The sequence below is a fragment of the Eulemur rufifrons genome, chromosome 4 (assembly GCF_041146395.1).
Source record: "Eulemur rufifrons isolate Redbay chromosome 4, OSU_ERuf_1, whole genome shotgun sequence".
Lineage (NCBI taxonomy): Eukaryota > Metazoa > Chordata > Mammalia > Primates > Lemuridae > Eulemur > Eulemur rufifrons.
Genome location: NC_090986.1, coordinates 60,440,683 through 60,459,195, shown reverse-complemented (window position 1 = coordinate 60,459,195; position 18,513 = coordinate 60,440,683). Strand labels below are relative to the sequence as shown.

The 18,513-nt window shown below is 42.3% G+C and overlaps 1 protein-coding gene across 1 annotated transcript in view; it reads right to left on the bottom strand.

Annotated features, from left to right (window-relative positions):
- Positions 1 to 18,153, bottom strand: part of TNFSF11 (TNF superfamily member 11) — a 31,378-nt gene extending 13,225 nt beyond the window's left edge. The window contains exons 1-2 of the mRNA XM_069467212.1: positions 17,752 to 18,153; positions 10,817 to 10,984 (exon numbers count right to left, since the gene is read on the bottom strand). Of these exons, the coding sequence (XP_069323313.1) occupies positions 10,817 to 10,984; positions 17,752 to 17,979 (396 nt within the window). The 5' untranslated portion in view covers positions 17,980 to 18,153. The remainder of the gene's footprint in view (positions 1 to 10,816; positions 10,985 to 17,751) is intronic.
- Positions 18,154 to 18,513: the final 360 nt, after the last annotated feature.

Here is an 18,513-nt window from a genome sequence, read left to right as displayed (position 1 = left end):
ATTGTAATTATTCCTCCCTACCTCTTTTCCTAGTCTCCTGCCCTCATCAAGCCGATCCATTGCTGCTAGAGTTAGTAACATAAAGTACACAGAGGAGCCTGCCCCTTTTCTTCTTAAACTCTTCCAGAGGCTAATTGCAGACTTCAGAAACAAGTCCATCTTCCTTACCAAGGCTTATAAGGCCCTGCATGAGTCGGCCTGTATGATCTCATGATGTAATAAAAAATATAAAATCGGTCTTCATCCCAGGTTCCTGGCACAGAGCTTCTAAAACCTTTAGAATTTCCTGACTGACAGGTGTGATGGAAGCATCTTTTGTTATTCATAATAAGTCCCTTCCAGCCTTACCAGAGTTTATGCTAATGAGGTGACTCTTGGAGAATGGGAGTTAGTTGCCAGAGGAACCAACCATGTGCTCAGAGAATTGTAACTTTGGGCGCCCACTCCCCCATCCCACCTCCACCTCCGTCCTGGGAGTGGAGAGGGGCTGGATGTTGACGCCGATCACCAATGGCCAATGATTTAATCAGCACGGCCACGAAATGAAGCCTCTATAAAAACCCTAAACAATGGGATTCAGAGCACTTCCAAGCTGGCGAGCACATCAAGGCGTGGGAGGGTGGCGTGCCCTGAGAGGCACTGCTCCACCGGCCTCCCCCTGCCCACAGCGTGCATCTCCTAATAGTAAGTAAAGTGCTCTACTGAGTTCTACGAGCCTTTCAACAACATTACTGAACTTGAGGAGGCAGGTGGTGGGAACTCCCAATTTGCAGCTCGTTTGTCAGAAGTACAGGTAACAACCTGGGACTTGTGACTAGCATCTGAAGTGGGACAGTCTTATAAGACTGAGCCCTCAACCTGTGAAGTCTGTGCTAACTCGCAGTAGCTAGTGGCATAATTGAATTGTAGAATACTCAGTTGGCATCCAAAGGGTTGGAGAACTGCTTAATGTGAGGAAAACCCGCACACATCTGGTGTCAGCAGTTTTCGTTTAGCCTAGTTACCACTCCAGGCTCTCCTGCCTCCCCTCCCCTGTACCCCCAAACCCCACCACCCTGAAGGACACTCTGGGACACCATAGGTTCCAGCCACATGCAACTACTGAGGGTTCTACCTGCCAGAATCCAACCCTCCTGTTCATGTAGACTTTTCCATACACTGATCCATCAGAAAGATGCCTCAGTGTTTGATCAGTATCTCATCTTTAATTGCAAAGCCTTGATTTCCACGGCATTTTTGGTTTACAGGGCACAGAAAGAGTAGCCATCAGGTGTTGTGCAGCAACTAAAGAGACAGGATTTAGAATGGCTGTCTCCACTTCTCACTATCGTCCCTCTCCTAAAGCTCACACTGACCTCCTAATCCCAGGGAAAACACTTTATATGCACCTGGATGGAGCAGGTGACCCCAGTTCCCTATTAAGAGTCAGTGGTGACAGCTCAAAAACACTCCAAAGCAAAGAACTGTAAGTGGGCTCCATTGAGCAGTGTGTTGCCTAAACACATATTATAAAAGATCACAGGGGGGCCTGTCCTTCTCAGCCCAGGTTCCTTAGAGCAGAGCCCTGCAAGGCACCAGGAGAGGAGAGGACAGCAGCACTGGGGAAGGGGAGAAAGTAGCCCCTCACCATTCCCAGGGTGGGTGGGACAGGAGGTGGGTGAGGGGTCCCACGGCCCAGCAAGTAGATGGAGGGGAGAAGGTAGACAGGGTATAGACCCCACTAATCCTGAAGGTAAAAGCCATCTCTGACTTCGATTTGTAATTTTACATTTTGACCCTCATAATTCTTTATTTTTGACATAAAACTAGTGACTAAAAAATTCTCCCAAAGCCAAAGTCTTGTCTGCAAGGATTCTACACACCCCACTCTTAACCTCCTACCTCTTCACCTCCTAACTGAGTCAGCTGCCACCGTCCCATCCCACCTATGGAAATTCTCAGTGAAGAACTTTACCGAGATGTGGGTGAGCCTCCCCCCACCGCAAACACGTCACCAGCAGACCATTTCTTCAAAAGAAATCAGCTGATTGGAAAAGACACATCTTTGCAGCCAGCTAATGGACTCTACCCGCCAAAGGGCTACAGAATAGCGTGCCCTTGTTTTCGCAAAGCAGAGTGATGCTTTTCCTGGCAGTGTGATGGGTATGCTGGGAATAGAAAATTCGTTTTTATTGTTTAACCTTCATGGTTTAAATGAGGAAGCTTCTGCTACAGTTAAAGGTCCCCTTGGGTTTTCATAAAGTAGCCTTATGACAGCAATATTAGTCTTCATAAAGAGCCCAATTTTAAAATGTCTAACACTACGCTACTCATTAAAAAAGTTTAATCTGAGGGTTTGGCAGAGTAACTGCAGTGTGGCATCTTGGGCTAACTGTGCTATTTACCATGTCTGTTTTCCTCTGCCGTTTGAAAAAGAGTAATGCCACCTTGCATTGGCAGTGCTTTCTGCATTTACAAAGCTCGTCTCCTCTGCTAAGGATGAGACCGAAAAGGGAACAGAGAGGTAACAGACCAGCTGCTGTAGACAAATGAGTCCAGGAAAGGAGGGGGCCAAGGCTGCCAGTGAATAAGGACCCCAGCCCAAGTCCCTAATGTCTTTATGCTCCAAAGAGGGAAGAAGCTCCCCTCTTGAAAGAGCAAGAGAGCACCACGCTTGCGAGCGACCTCCAGCCACTTCTGAACCTTCTGACTTGATAGTGTGGCCAGCTTCTGGCCATATTAAACAACCAGCCACCCGAGGACACCAAGGGCAGGGATAGGCACAGATCACCTGCTTATTCCTTGAACTTGTTCTTTACACTTTTGTGGGGCACCAGCTATATGCCGGCCATGGGGCTGGAAAGGAAACACCACACAGTCCCCGTCCTTGGAAAGCTCCCGTCTGAGCAAGCCCAACCCCAGGCCCGTGTGGTTAGCGCTGTTACAAGAAGCCCTGGGTATGCCCGGGAGGGATCCTAACCGCACAAGCAGACGCAGACCTCAGTGGGGCCCTCCTTCAGCAACTAATGCCTGAGTTGAATTTTGAAAGACAATTAGAAAACTGACTACACAAAGAAAGGCCTAGAATGGCATCTAAAGGGCTATGCACAAAGGCTCTCATCCACTCATCCAACCACTCAGTGAAGTTGTTTGCTGGCTGCTAGGGGTCAGATCCTGTGTTGCTAAGGATACCGTGTTCACAGGGCAGACATCCTCATGGCCCTCGTGTGCTTACTGACCACAGCGGAGAGGCAGAGAGGAGAGAGGGTGCAGCCGGGTTGGGGATGTTCCAGCACTGCAGTACAGTGGGGCCAGGGACCACAAGTCGCGGTGGGGCTGATGACATGGAGCACTCAGGGGATGGGCCTGGAGAGGTGGGAGTGGGGACAAGGCTTTCCAGAACTTTGCATTGCATGTTCAGCAGCGCACACTTCATCCTGATGACTGCAGGGATCCCCTGAAGGATATTTCAAGGAGAAAAGCAAGTGACATGTTGGGATATGCATTTTTGAAGTCACTCGGCTTTGGAGAGGATGGGCCAGAGACAGGAGACCACAGACAGGGAGGCCAGTTGCAATGATCCAGGCAACCAATGATGGTGGCCTAAATTAATGTGACCACCGTGGTGAACAGAGTAGAAAGAATATTTGAAGGTTTTGTAAGGAGGTCGGATTCGCAGGATGGGGTAAGGTGAAGGGTTATTGAGTAAAAGTAAATGACCATCTTCTGGCTTCTGGTTTGGGATGGTGCAGATGATGGCACCGACATTCACCGTGAAAGAGCAGAGCAAAGGAGGAGTAGCTGGGGGCACCGAGTTCTGAGTTCACTCAAACTTTCTGATAAATATGAGCCTTAAGGGTATAATTATTGTTTTTACTACTGCCACTATCACCACCATCACCACCACCACTACCTAGTGTTCTTGAAAGGCAGAGGTTGAGGACTGGGTAGTACTCTCATGATGAGGAAACTAAGTGAGAACGGAACTCTTACAGACTCTGAACTTCAAAAAGTTCAAGCAAACATTAGTTGTCTGGTCATTTCAGAAACAGACAGTTTCTTCAATTTCCAAGACCCACCTTTTCCACACCACACAGGCTTGATCTGACTTTTCAAATATAGTCACTTCATTCACAAATGGCTTCCTGTCCACCAGTGGCTCTCATCTCTCCCTAGGATGCTTTGAAGAAGACAGAGGGTCCACTCTGGAACTACCAAATCAGAATCGCCAGTGATGGATCTGGGAGCCTTTTCTTTTCTTTTTTGCTTTTCTTTTCTTTAAATGAGAGCCCCAAGTTTGTCTTACGATCCAGCAGGTTTGGGAAACACTGCTCTAGGGCACATCCTCCTCTCCAAGGACACAGGCTGTACCTCTCCTAGGATACACCACTCCTGGTAGAACCATCCAATCTATTCCTTCTTCTCATGCTCCCCAACCAAGGCCCCCTCAGTTTCTTCCACTTCTGGAACCTTAGCCCAAGATCTCAGGCCACATAATGAATGCTCTTTTTTCAGACACATCCTTATAGCTCTCTGTTTCTTTAAAGATGTCAACCCAGAATATCTTTTCTTCCATCTTGGGGTATTTGTAGCACAAAGATAAGCCTACCTGAGACATCAGCACTCACTGGTATTACTAATTTCTCTCTTGCAAACCCTCCCACCTCCTACCTTCTTCCCTGGGTCTCCCCTGAGACTGAGTACACAACCAGTAGCTCATTGTTGGGCAAAAGACAGTAGATGGCCTTGGTTTTGTAGGAAAACTCTGTGGGTCTTACTTCAGCTTTCCCATAAAGACAGCTTTTATAAATGCTAAATGTGATTGGGGTTGAATTGCAGTTCCCAAAACTGTTATGGCAAACAGAGACGAAATCCTATTGGAAAACCACTACATGACTAACATCTTGACTTGGGAACATCAGTGCCCCAAAACCCAAGATTCCTTGTGGGTTTATGAGAAACTTTCCTGGGACATATACTCTTGTATACAAAGACAATGAATGGGGTTTAATTACCCCCCTCCCTTTTTTTAAACTAAAAAGCAAATGAGAAATAATGGCTGTATAACAAGTTCAATGATTACAATTTCACAAGTAGTTACAATCTACTTAAATTTTAATGGATTTCTTATTTAGTTTAAAAACGAGAATGGGCTTTTTATAATAACGGAGATTGGAATTCTAAGGGATCAGCTTTACCTATGGAGAAAACACAATCACTTAATTGATTACCTGTCTGATTTTTAATTAATATCCTGCATCTACAAAATCTAGCAAACATTGTGCAAGTGACAATCAAAGTTTATTCAATGACCACAGTTGCATTTGTCTAAACAGACCTTTGAAACGTCCTCAAAAAGATGAATGACTTAAATCTACTTTTAAATTTCTCTTTCTCTCTCTTTTGCAATCTAAATAATCTTAAAGTATTTTAACCTTTAGAAAATACAATCTTGACTATTAAGATTTTTTATAGGCTTGCATATTCTCAGAGTTAACTCTTGCTCATACAGTGAGTCCATTTTCCTACCTAAATAGGGTTTAGTGAATACCACGGGCTGCTCATTGTCCCCTAGTATCCATCCTCTCCTTTTTCCCTATTAATTATAGGCCACCTCCTTCCTCGAGCTTTGTGGGTAAATGGCCTCTCAGCTGGAGACTACACTGTCCAGCCTGCCTCGTAGTAAGATGTGATCTTATGAGTAACTTCCAGCCAATATGATGCTACTGGAAGTGACATCTCAACTCCTAGGTACGGACTTCACCTTTTCCTTTACCCTTCCCCTGTCTAGAAATGACAACAATAGAGAAGCCAACTTGGACACAGAGATGAAAGGTACATGTTGAGGATGGAGGAGTGTCCCTACCAGCCTGGGGCAGCTCACCTCTGGATTATTACATGAGAGAGAAAAACCTTCTTATTTTGTTCAATGCATTTACGAGTTACCCAGCTCAGACTATACCAACAGTGATTATTGCACTGAGGATCAGAGCATTGCAAATCTCTGGGCACACTGTCCTTAATACTGGAGGATATTGTGCAACTTACATTATGAGTTCTGAAGGAGATGAAGCCAAGTATATACTGATCCTTAAGGAATAAAAAAGAATTTCAGGTAAGAATGAATTGTTTGATAATTATGGCTCTCTGATCTTTCTCCTCATGTTCCAGTCAGTCTTTAGAGCTGTGGTCCCCAGCCCCAGGCTGCAGCCCACTACCTGTTAGGAACCGGCTGGCACATCACAGCTTGAGCCCTGAGCTCCACCTCCCACCTCTTGGAAAAGTTGTCTTCCATGATGCCAATTGTCTTCCATGGTGTCAATTGTCTTCCAAAGTCCCTGGTGCCAAAAAGGTTGGGGAACGCTGCTTTAGATGCTCAGAGGTTTGCACTCCAGGAAATGGTTTGTCAAGGATATGCCAACAAGATAACTTACTGGTAGTCATTACAGTATCATCATTGGCTTTTCATATTCTGGAGTGAAATTAGAGAGTTTTGTAAAATTAAACTTAAAGAGAGAGCCAGAATCATGTTTTTAGCTCACATTATAAGCCAGCCTCTACATAGTTAACAGGCTATGGAAAGGCAAAGAAACCTGAAGGAAATGTGACCAAAGTCAGAAGATTAGCTGAAGACAACTTCTACCAAAAATTAACCTGTATTATTATTGTATTATTATTAACTTATTGAAGCATTATTGCCTCACATTATAATATTCATAATTATCAATTGTAGCACTGGTAAGACATCAGATCGATGAGAGCCAGGTTTAGAAGGTTCTGAATGGCTTTATGAGTTAGTTGGTTGATGTCCCATGTTTATTCAAAAATATTAGTTTACAGAAGTCAATGTCATCAATCATTTATTTGTTCTTTTATTCATTGATTTCTGAGGCAAAATTAGGTGTGATATATTCAAATGTGCACAAAATAGCTATAGTCTTTGTCCCGATGGACTGGGTAGCTTCATTCCATGACCTCTTAATATTTTTGACTGTGCACCTCTATTAGGGACACAATTTTCATGCTCTCAAAAGTACGTATTTATTTATTTAAATAAAAGCACTCCTGTAGGTTATGCACATTGCAAAATATTTACTGAAACACAGCTTTTAAAAGCTAATATTAAAAAATAAACACACCGATAAGTTCCCATGCTTTCTTCTCACATCCTAGGGGATCATCTTGAAAGCAGTGAACATCCCATTTTGGAGAACAAACTGATTTGTGTAATTTGTATATTGGTCTCTCTCCTGCATATCATTCTTTCAAATACCATTGCAAGTAAATTTCAGGAGATTTTACAAACAGGTACGCGATATGAAATCAACAACCTGGCACTCTAAAGGCCAACAGAGTTACAGCGTGAGTACTCAGAATGTATAGTTAGTGTGTAAACACATGGCTTTCCACTAAGATTGCCCAGGAGGTCTGAGGGCTAAGTGTCCTCCCTGCCATGCGGGGAAGTTCTCATTAGGGCCTGAGCTCACTATTCCCTCTCTACCCCCCTCGCTGGCAGAAACCAGGGAGGCTGCCAAAACTGGAAACAAGAATCGCTTTATAAATCAGACACCATATTTGTACTAGCGTTTTCTTTATTGTCGTAGACTGTTATGATAGACTTTATAAATTGTGGTTGGTAGAGTTGGATCACTGAGAGGCTTTCAGAGATCTGTGCTAAGGGGGGGAAAAAGCCAAGTGAACCCAGCCACAAACAAAAAAGGGGAAAAAAACAGCATTACATGTCTGACCAAAGACGGGCTGGGTAAACACCAGTTTTTGCACACATATAATGTGATATTGTGCTTATGTCTGGTATCTGTTACCACTGGATGGGTTGATCTCCCAATAATGATTGCAACCACACATGTAATTTTGTTTTACGGGTTAACTCAATATCTATATTAGAACTAGAACTACGATATAAACCTACTTAAGAATGCCTAATGCATCTACCCTATTTTCAGCATTGGCAAGAGAAACGAGAAATCTGATGATTTTGGCACGATGTGCAGACTGTCACATTAACCAATAATCCTCATCAAAGGATAACACATTTGGCAAATCCTGATTTAGCTAGGGTAAGAAAAGCATAAATCCTTGGGTATAGGAGAAGATATGGCAATATGCCTAGCACAGTATGTGCGCTTAGTGGACGTTGGTTGATTCTAATGATAAGGTATGTCTAAGGCTCGTCTCCTGCCTAAAGATCTTGTCTAGGGGGGAGAAAGGGCATCTTTTACCTCCAAAGACACACTGGTATATTATAACAGCTCCTTATTCTTAAAAAAGGATTACTTATATGTAATATTGCCCACGCAAAAAGGTTAAGATCCTATAGTACAATAAAAGCAAATAGGAAATTTATGAAATAAAGTTCTACTCATCCTGTGAGTCGTAAAAATCTATTAGTATAATTAAGACTACTTGCCTTTATTAAGAGTAGTTAATTATTCTTGCCTGCCCACAAATCTTTCTTCTTCCGGCTTGCCAGATACTGAATTTCTCATCATTAGTATTACTCGTGTGGCATGAGGCACGATGTCTCCAAAAGACTCTTACAATAATGAAAACTATGAGTGGAATCTTTCATTCATGTTTTCTAATTATTGTTTGAAATGTGGACAGCTAGTGATTATTACTTGTTAATTTTTATGAATTGATTTATTTTATTTTGCCTATAGCTTTTCACTTTTTCTTTTGAATGTTCCTAAGTGTACAGTCATGTCACATGCAAATTCCACCTTCTTTTCTCTGTATGTATTTTCTTATGTCATTCTGTTGTGTAATCACATTAGCTAGCATCTTCAGAACAATGATGTGGGTACAGTGGGCATCTTTGTTTTGTTCCTGACTTTAAGAAACTTTTTTCATTAGCAGCTAACTTTCAGTTTGAGATATTTTTAATAACATCAATAATCCATCTGATTCTGTTTTCTAATGTATTTTAAACAAGAGAAATAGATAAAAATTCTGTCAGTCACTTTTCAGGATCTATGAGATGATAATATGTTTTCCTCCTTTGATCTGTTGGGATTGAGCCATTCTTACATGCGCATAAATCAATGTTAATGGTATCTGTTCTTAATATTATTTATTTTCAAAACGATCTTGGCTAATATTGCATACATATTGTTCCACAAGAACCTCAAAGAATAATCTTTAAGAATCAGGACACCAATGAAATTAAAAGACCAATGAAATTGATGTCTTTATTTTAAAGAGACACAATACAGGCCAATCTAAACAGAAAATTAGGACACAATCATTTGCCTAACTAGAATTACCTTAACAAGGGATTCAGTTTTGAACTAATAGATTACCTCTAGTATATGTAAATTGTTGTTTATAGACAGATTACTCAGTATTTGAGAGAGAAGCTTCCCAAATGGGGTAAAAAGCAGAGTAATGAAAATGAAATACAAAGCAGAACAATGAAAATGAATAGATTAGCAGAATTGCTGTTGCTACAGATCAAAAATTATAATATAAGATAAAAAGACCAGTGAATTTAAACTCACATTTTAAAATATGCACCTACTGCATAAAGACAAGCACCTATACACCAGTTATAATGAGAAAGTAATTTTCATAAGCAATGTGCTTTCTTATAAATGTTAAAGTAATATGTACTTCATGGACTCGCACATTTTTTTACATTTTAGTATTTTTGAAATTAAGATGCAACTCAGAATCTATGATAATCATATTTAATTTTTTAGTCAACTTTTTTTCCTTAGTGATACATGAAACAATAAAGCAGGCTAAAAATTGGTGGTATCTTAGATTTGATAAAGTACAGCAAATCTCAACATTAAGGATGTTATAAACATTTACCTTTATTAGTTGGTCTTATAAAACAGTTCCATCTCCCTACCTCCACCTCTGACGCAGCCTCTTTTTAAAAAAATGCTATCACTATTATGTGGATTTTTAAAAATTAAACTAAATTTAATTTAGATTTAAGGACTTAGAGAACTTCAGAATTTGCTCTGGAATGAGCAAATAGAGGTTGGGATGTATAAGGTGTGTGCATGAATACATGCAATGTGCATGCAGGTATGCAGTGCACACAGGTGTTTTGCACTGGAGTCATTGTTTGGGGTCTATCCAGTTTTTGGTGGAGTCAGTAAATAAAATAATTCCAAGGTTGCACAATTGTCAGGTGGCTTTGTTCAGGAAAGTGAAACAGGCAGTTATTACGGTGTTTTTCAATTGGAGTTGTCAGTATAAAAGGAGTTGTTGGTATTCTCTGCCTCTACGTCCTCTCTTGTCACCCAGCTCTCCCAGAAAATGAGAAAACAGACACAGAATTTCCACCTCACCCAGGACATCACTTTCTGCTCTGCTTACTCCCCGCCTCACCACAGGTGACGACAAAGGAACAGTTACAATTGCTTCTCAAGAGAGTCCCAGATCAACAGATGGGGAAATAGGAAGTTCCACCATCACAAAACCAAATGTAAAGGAAATAGCTCCCAGAAAGTCCTATGAACTGAGAGGAAGGTTTTTAGGACAGGGGATTCAAACTAGCAAACAGACTCATAGACTATCCACAAGCCACCTTTGTCCTCCTTTTAAGTGCTAATTTAAATCCATCCTCTTAAAAAGAAAAAAGAAAAGGAAGAAAAGAATATTTGCATGAACGTCTCAGGTCCCCATAATCAGCCACTACCACCTTCAAAAGAATTCTGCTAATCTCTTTAAAACATTCCCTTTAGCTCTTTTACAAATTATTAAAATAAAAAGAACAGAGTCAACAGCACTTAGCCAGTTTTAATTTTCAGTGCTGGTAGAGTCAGCGAGGGCCCTTGACTTATCACCCTCAGTGTGGACTTACCTTTTGCACAGCTCCTTGAAAGGCCTGTTTAATTCTCCTACACGAGTCAGGTATTAATTTTGTGTCTTGACTCTCCAGAGTTGTATCTTGCAAATCTGCATTTTCATGGAGTCTCAAAATTCTATAAATGCAGTGAGTGCCATCTTCTGATATTCTATTAGGATCCATCTGACGGGGGGAAAGTAAGGATGTTAGGATAGTTATCATTAGTCATTCTGCTATTTTAAAAAATATGACTTAGGAAGAAATAATTCATTGACGCAAGTTTTTATGGCCCTGACGATTAATAGGCAATATAATTACACTTGAATTGGTGAAAACATTGACTTTTTTTTCCTTTTTATAGGGTGTAAGTGCAATTAACATGCATAGATTGTGTAGTGGTGAAGTCAGGGCTTTTAGGGTATTCATCACCCAAACAATGGACCTTGTACCCATTAGTAATTTCTCCTAATTCATTTTCATGAGTAGCTGACTATCATTCACAGCACAAGGCACAGTCAGTAAGTTCAGTTGTGGGTTAACAACAAAAGTATACACATGTGATATACTTTTGGGAAGTATTCAAAATTCTCAAAATTGTCTCACAACGTAAAAGTCCTCACCGAGGGGAGGGACATCAAGGAAGTCACCTGTGGTCCCTGTAGGTAGAGAAAGTGTTTTGTATTTAAGTCATTTGCAACATACTAGACGAGATTATGAAGCCCACTTGGATAGTCAAATCATGAAGCCTACATAAATCAGGTGAAATCAGCATCATCTTTAACCACCACGTTTGCCTGGCCTTTTCCCCTAATCAGTGTATATCTTAATCAGCCAAAGAAGGGAGAGAGAAATGCATTTCTTAGCTCCAAACAAAACCTGAAGTCAGAAGCATGATTTCTCTTTTTATTGAACCTCTCATGAGTGTTTCTCAACCTAGAGTGGTACATCTATCAGGGGTGTTTGGGAATGTTTGCAGGTGATATTTGGTGGCGCATTGAGATGAGCAGGCTGCATGGGCAGGTCATACAGATATGTACTGGGGATGTTAAGATTCTTGTAAGGTAAGGTATTGTCCCACCTAAAATGTCTCCATCAAGGTATTAGCTGATTGCCTGATTAGAACATGTGTCCAGCATAAGCATTTCCTTAATCACTACTCTTTAACTTGTCCACCTGCTCCTCCCGGGGCTCTGACAAGCCTTTGTAGTGGTTTCAGATGCCAAATAAAGGGTAGTGATAATTAGCTATCAATTGTTTTAATAATAACAGTTTAACTTGTCCTTGTTTTTCAAATATTCAAGGTACTTCATGTTCATTTGCTTATCAGTAGGTACAAACTAGATGGAAAAAAAAAGGAAAACTGCGTAAGTTTACAATAACCAAAATTCAATCCAAATCAATACCAAGTCTCTCTTTCCTTGCTCTAATTATCTTTTAAAAAGTAATCAGAAAGATGTGCCAGTTCATTAACCAACCATCAGAAATAAACTGGAAAGCAGCCTATCTACATCTGAAATTCTCAAAAATGGAATGATAGCCTTTTTAACCAATGTTCAGCCACTGATACAAATTTTGTATTCTAGTCTGGCAAATGTAAGAATTATCGATAATCATGGGAGAGGTACCACCATGAAGCAAAAGTACTTGCAGTCCATAGTTATGTTTCATGTTTTCTTTAGAATAACTAGTACAAGTCAGAATATGTGAGTTTTTATCTATGGAAAACTTTCAATTGCACAGTTTTGTTTGGTTTTTTTTTTTTTTTTTAAAAAAGCCTCACTTACGCCAATAAGTTTCCCACAAGACCAGAAAAGCCTCGGCAACTGATAGGAAGGGTCACTGCGTTCAGGCCTCAGGAAAGAAGAAATGCAGAGGCCTCAGTTGGCTCACCACCAGAAAACTGCTGAGCTAAAGGAACAATGTGGCCTGAGTGGGGAAATGCCTGGGGACCCTAAAATTGGTTAAGCTTGAGTTCTGACAACAAGCTAAGAGCCTTCTAACAAAAGCAGCAGTCCCCCCTGTTCCTGGTACTCAAAGTGTAGTCTGACCAGCGCATCTCGGGCTCTCTGGGAGCTTGTTAGAAATTTAGAATCTCTGCCTAGCACTCTGCATTTTAACCAGATCCCAGGTGGTTCTTGTACACATTAAAGTTTGAGAAGTCCTGCTTTAAAATGTCAACTATACAAATATAGATTTTCTGTTATTAACATTACTCCAAATTTCCCTGGACACCAATTTTAAAATTTTTTCACAAGTAACACCAATTAGTAGAAACTACTGCAACAGTTAATAATGGTTAATGATTTGATGCAAATAACTACAATGCAAAGATTTTATTCCTTTTGTTTTAAAAAATGCCCATGACCAGATCCCATGCCCACCCCCCCTACACCCTTCCACCCCCAACCAGCCAGTTTCATCAACATCCCTAAGGGTAGGGTCCACTTGTAGACTCTTTCCCAAGCACTTCAAATGCAAATGCACAGTTGAGAACCACTGTTTTGGAAGGCAGAAGCTAAAGTATGCATAAAACCTCATCAGTTGTTTTTCCCAGAAGAAATCAAGAATGTATGGCATAATTAGTTTTAATATACTCCTTAATTTTCTTTACTTAAGGATCATTCACATTAGAAATTTATTTTTGGCCAGGTGTGGTGGCTCACGCCTATAATCCTAGCACTCTGGGAGGCCAAGGTGGGAGGATTGCTTGAGCTCGGGAGTTCAAGACCAGCCTGAGCAAGAGTGAGACCCCATCTTTACTAGAAAAATAGAAAAAATTGGCCTGGCAACTAAAAATAGAAACAAAAAATTAGCCGGGCATGGTGGCTCACGCATGTAGTCCCAGCTAGGCTGGGCAGGAGGATACCTTAAGCCCAGTAGTTTGAGGTTGCTGTGAGCTAGGCTGACGCCATGGCACCCTAGTCTGGGCAACAGAGTGAGACTCTGTCTCAAAAAAAAAAAAAAAAAGCAAAGAAATTTATTTTTAACCTATAATCAAATATCTTTCTCATTCTTGCAGTTCTCATTTCCTGAAAATGGAAACCAGGAGAAAAGGAAGAAACAGAGGTTTGGAGGTACAGGGTCAACCACACATACAGGAAAATGAGGACCTCTGCTGCTATGGCCTCTATGCTGAAGAAACTGCAGGGCAGGGAGCCAGATTGGTGCTAGACACTCAACAAATGCTCATCAAGTGACTGAATGATTGTATCTCCTCCCCCAACAACCTGTCTCCTGGTACACAGCAATCTGGTAGGGGCCTTTGAATGACTGAAATGTTGCACTACTTTAGCTACTATTTTGATACTTTACATATTAAAAATTAGAAATTGACATATTTGTAGTGCTGCAAATCATTTGAAAAGCCTTTCCAATAAGTTCAATGTGCCAGGCTCTGGGCTAGATGCTACAAGTAAAGTAGTGAGCAAAGCAGGCAGTGCCTTCATGGCATGTACATTCGACTGAGGAACACATAAATTCACAAAAAAAAAATCACAGTAAACTGAGTTATAAAATGGATTCACTGTATCTAGACATGTCTGAAAACATGAAATAAATCTTGAATATCTGATTTTAAATGGACATTTAAAATGCATTTATCAGATGAGATAAACTCAGTCTTTTTTTTTTTCTTAAACTTCCCTGAAACTTAATCATTTGTAGGGTTAAATGAGGCAGGATGCTTGACATTTGCGCTACTTCGTTATCTGTTTTTTCAAACAGGCAGCCTGCACACCTCGACATCTGATTTTCAGCAGTGACTACTGTCGTGGGTGACAGCCAGGGAGGTTGGCTGGTGCATATTGGAGAATTAAGGGAAGAACTTAAAAGAGCAAAAGATCTTGAGTTTTCTGAAAAGCTTATCTTACAGCTAAACTCTAAACTTTGAATATGGTTATACCAATGTTAAAAACACACACACAAATTTTACAAACAACTCTTTGAAAGGGTTTCTTTTTTCTTTGTAAACCGAAGCATGAATACTATGTGGTAAATATATAGCACAAGCCACATGCTATTTTCTCTTTGGCAGGATGGTGGAGAAAAAGCCAATCTACACTGGATCTAGTACATATATTTAAAAAAAAAAAAAATCTAGGCACGGCAATCTGCAAACATTCAGGAGGCTGATTCATTTTTAACAGTTCAAACATGAGTTAAAAAGGGAAAAAAATGTTTAAATAGTCACTATAATTTTTACACTATTCTGAGCATTCTTCTACATGCATTTAAAACTGAGTTAAACTGCTTTTTCTTGAGGATTTACATACCTTCTTAGCCCCCCCTTAAACAAAAACAATAAAACTGGCTCCTTTATTATTTTTTTTACTGTAAACTGCAAACATGTTACCTAATACTACATTATTTCATTCTCCTTCAAGTGCATTCAGAAACCCCAAGTAGTTGATCCATAACTTTAGTGGAAATCAAACAACTACCATTTCTTATTTGGTACCAAGTTCTAATCCAAAGGAGCTGACATAAGTGACAATGTTAAATCAGTGGCAGGTCAAATTGAGTCTATTCTCTTAGCTAGACCTTTGAAAGAAGGCCTCTAACACATATAAAAGTAGAAAGGATTGCAGAGTGAATTCCCACACTAGCTTTAACTATTATCAATGTTTGGCAAATCTTGTTTCATCAACAAGCAGCCACCTCCCTACGCCCCTCCCTCACCACCAATTATTTTGAAACAAACTCCAGACATCATAGCATTTTATTTGTAATGATTTTACAATGTATCTCTAAATGATTAGGGCTCCGTTAGGTAACAAAGGATACAACACCTAGTAAAATGCAACCAGATCTAGCGGTTATTCATAGGAACTCATTGCTCCTGATATTACTTGTTTACTGAAGAAGATGGCCTTTTAAAAATGTAGTACAAAATTGAGTTCAAAATAATGGCTACAATATTTTGCATAAGTCTTAGGAAAACCCAGTTATCATGGTATTCAGGAAAACTGTACCCAAAATCTGATGACATTAAATTCTCCAAATGAAAATTTTCCAGTGAGGCTTGCTAATATATATGTTTACTTTGGAAAAAGGTTTTGAGTGTTTCACTATTATCCATGTGACATCAAGGACTGCTAAATGATGACAGGTGATCATCAGAATGATAATAGGTGCTCATCAGAAGGCCAGACCTCTCAGCTCACCTGACCATTGAAAATTTCTTTGGGAAAGCTGTATAACTGTAACAAGAATCCAGCAGGTCACACTCTCCTACAGGGCTATGCCACCAATTTCCATGGCTCCTGACAGGCTAAGCTGCTCATGGTTCCTAGAACTCCTTCATTCCCTACTGCTCTTTCAATGCTGAACACTCATTTCACTATTACCACAACGAAAATGCCATATCCATAAGATGTTAGGAAAGATGAAAAGTGGAGAACTACTGCATCTTGGGTCCCTTTTCTGAATGCTGCTCTCTGGTTTCAGAAAGAATTTTAGCAATCTTTGGTTGGAGGCCCCTTTATTACTTGGCACCATGCACACAGTAGGTGGACATTGTTGAACAAATGTTTCTTAACTCATATTCCATAGCATGTAAGATGCAGGCACTCAATGCACAAACATTAAATGGATTATTAACAAAATGCTGGATGGGAAAATGGATAAACCATTTGTTTTTTACCACAACTTACTCTAAGGAAAGAAAAACTTTTAGTCACTTTTATATGTTTCTGTAATCTATGTTGCAAGTAAACAACTCAAAAGATGTCTTTTTAGAAAAAAAAATTCTCTCAATGGGTAAAGATTATTTTTAAATGCAAATTTTATGAAGTATTGCTCACAGCATTTCTAGTCAATAATCATACTAGTTCTATAAAATGCAAACTAGTGGATAATGAATAACAACAAGCCTATGATTAAAAGTAATAGAGTTCAAGAAGCTGGCACATGGCAAAAACGCATACGATCCAAACAATGCCATGTTTTGATGCATCCAGTTTGGTTTAGTAATCACCTTTGAATCTGAAAACGAACGAAATCCAAACCCAACTTTTTTTCCCATAAAAAAAAATGCACAGTCAGCCCCCCACTTCCTCTGAGAAAGAGTTCACAGCACCAGACAAGAATATTTGAATGAATCCAACCAACTGCACTGCAATTTCCAAGAAAACACAAGAGCATAACCACCAGAAAGCATAATATTACAAATTTACCCCTTCCTTTCTACTATCTCCCTGCTGTTCCGAGCCGTCGTGCAAAACCTCTTCATCTTTTCCGAAGGTTGGTTTTTTGCTGGATTGTAGTGAGCCTGTGCCATCATCAGACACACCTTGCCCCCTTCCTCCGCCCACCGCCCTGGAAGGCACGTGGGGCAGTCCCTGTTCCTTCACCCCGCGCGAGCGCAGCCCCACAGGACAAAGCAGAAGCAGCAGTAACAGAGCCCCTGTCCTGAGACCCGGCGCCTCTGGTCGCGCTATGTCATTCTGCCCATTGGGCGACCTGGGCATCCGGACCGCGTGCACCGCGACCTTCCGCTCTGCGCGCCGCCCCCAGCACTGTGGCCCAGAGCACACCTGCAAGGAAGCCAGGCCCAGAGACCAACATCCAGCAAGTGGTGGGCGGGAAGGGAACGAAAGGGTCGGTGCCCAAGTGCAGGCGGCGCTCATTTTTTTTCCTACAGGAGAGTAAGTTCGTTCTGAACTTCAAGTGAGAAACGGCAGTGGGGACAAAGTGTGAAGAGGCGAGAGGCCAGTGCTGTTTCCGGGCAGGGGAGATCAAACCCATCCTCTGGCCGGGGAGCGCAGCAGGGCAGGGGTGCGTGCGCCGAGAAGGGGCGAGCGCGCACAGGCTGTCCCCGAGTCCGAAATTTCCTCCCTTAGAGTCACTTTCTCCTCCAGAGTCTGCAAGATCTGAAGAGCCGAGCACCGCGGCCAGACTCGGTGTCCCACAGGTGCGGGAGGCGCGAGATGGGTGGGGAGGCGGCCACTCACCTGCGCTCTGAAGTAGAGGAACAGGGCGACGCTGCACACGACCTGGCCCAGCCCCAGCCCCAGGAGGGCCACGAACATGGAGCGGGAGGCGGCGGGCGGCGGGTGCGGGGCGGGCGGCGCGGACGGCGGGGCGTGCAGGGGGCCCTCGTGCGGGGCTCCGGAGCCGCCACCGCCCATGTCGTCGGAGCCGCGCAGGTACTTGGTGTAGTCTCGGCTGGCGCGGCGCATGGCGCTCGGCCCGCTGCTCGGGCGCTGTCCTCCCTCGCGCTCCCTCCCCGTCTCGTCTGCCTGCGGCCAGCTCCACAGGCTGCGGCGGGGCCGGCGCGGGGCCAGGCGGGGCCTCGACGTGGGGCGCTGACTTGGAGCCCGGCGGTGGCTCCTGGGGCGCGCGGGCGAGCGGGCAGGGCGCCCGGCTGCCCCAACTCTTATAAAGCGCGTGGAGAGGGCGGCCCTGGGAACCAATCAGCCCCAGGCGAGGCTGCCTCTTCCACTCCCACCTCTGGGTCCCCTTCCTTCCTTTGGCCCTCCCGCCCTGGCTCTGTCATTGGAGGGCCTCCTCCCCATCAGGGCCCTCAGCGGAGGGAGGCTGTGGGTTGTCCCATTGGTTCCAGACTCCACTCGCCCATCCTCAGCTGCTTTCTGGAGGTCCAAGGGATGCGCGAGGGAAGATCAGATGCGCCTGTTGGTAAAGGATAAGGGTTGCATGGGGGCAGTTCCCATCCCTGAGCCTCAGTTTCCTCCCTAGGATTTAGAAAGTTGGAT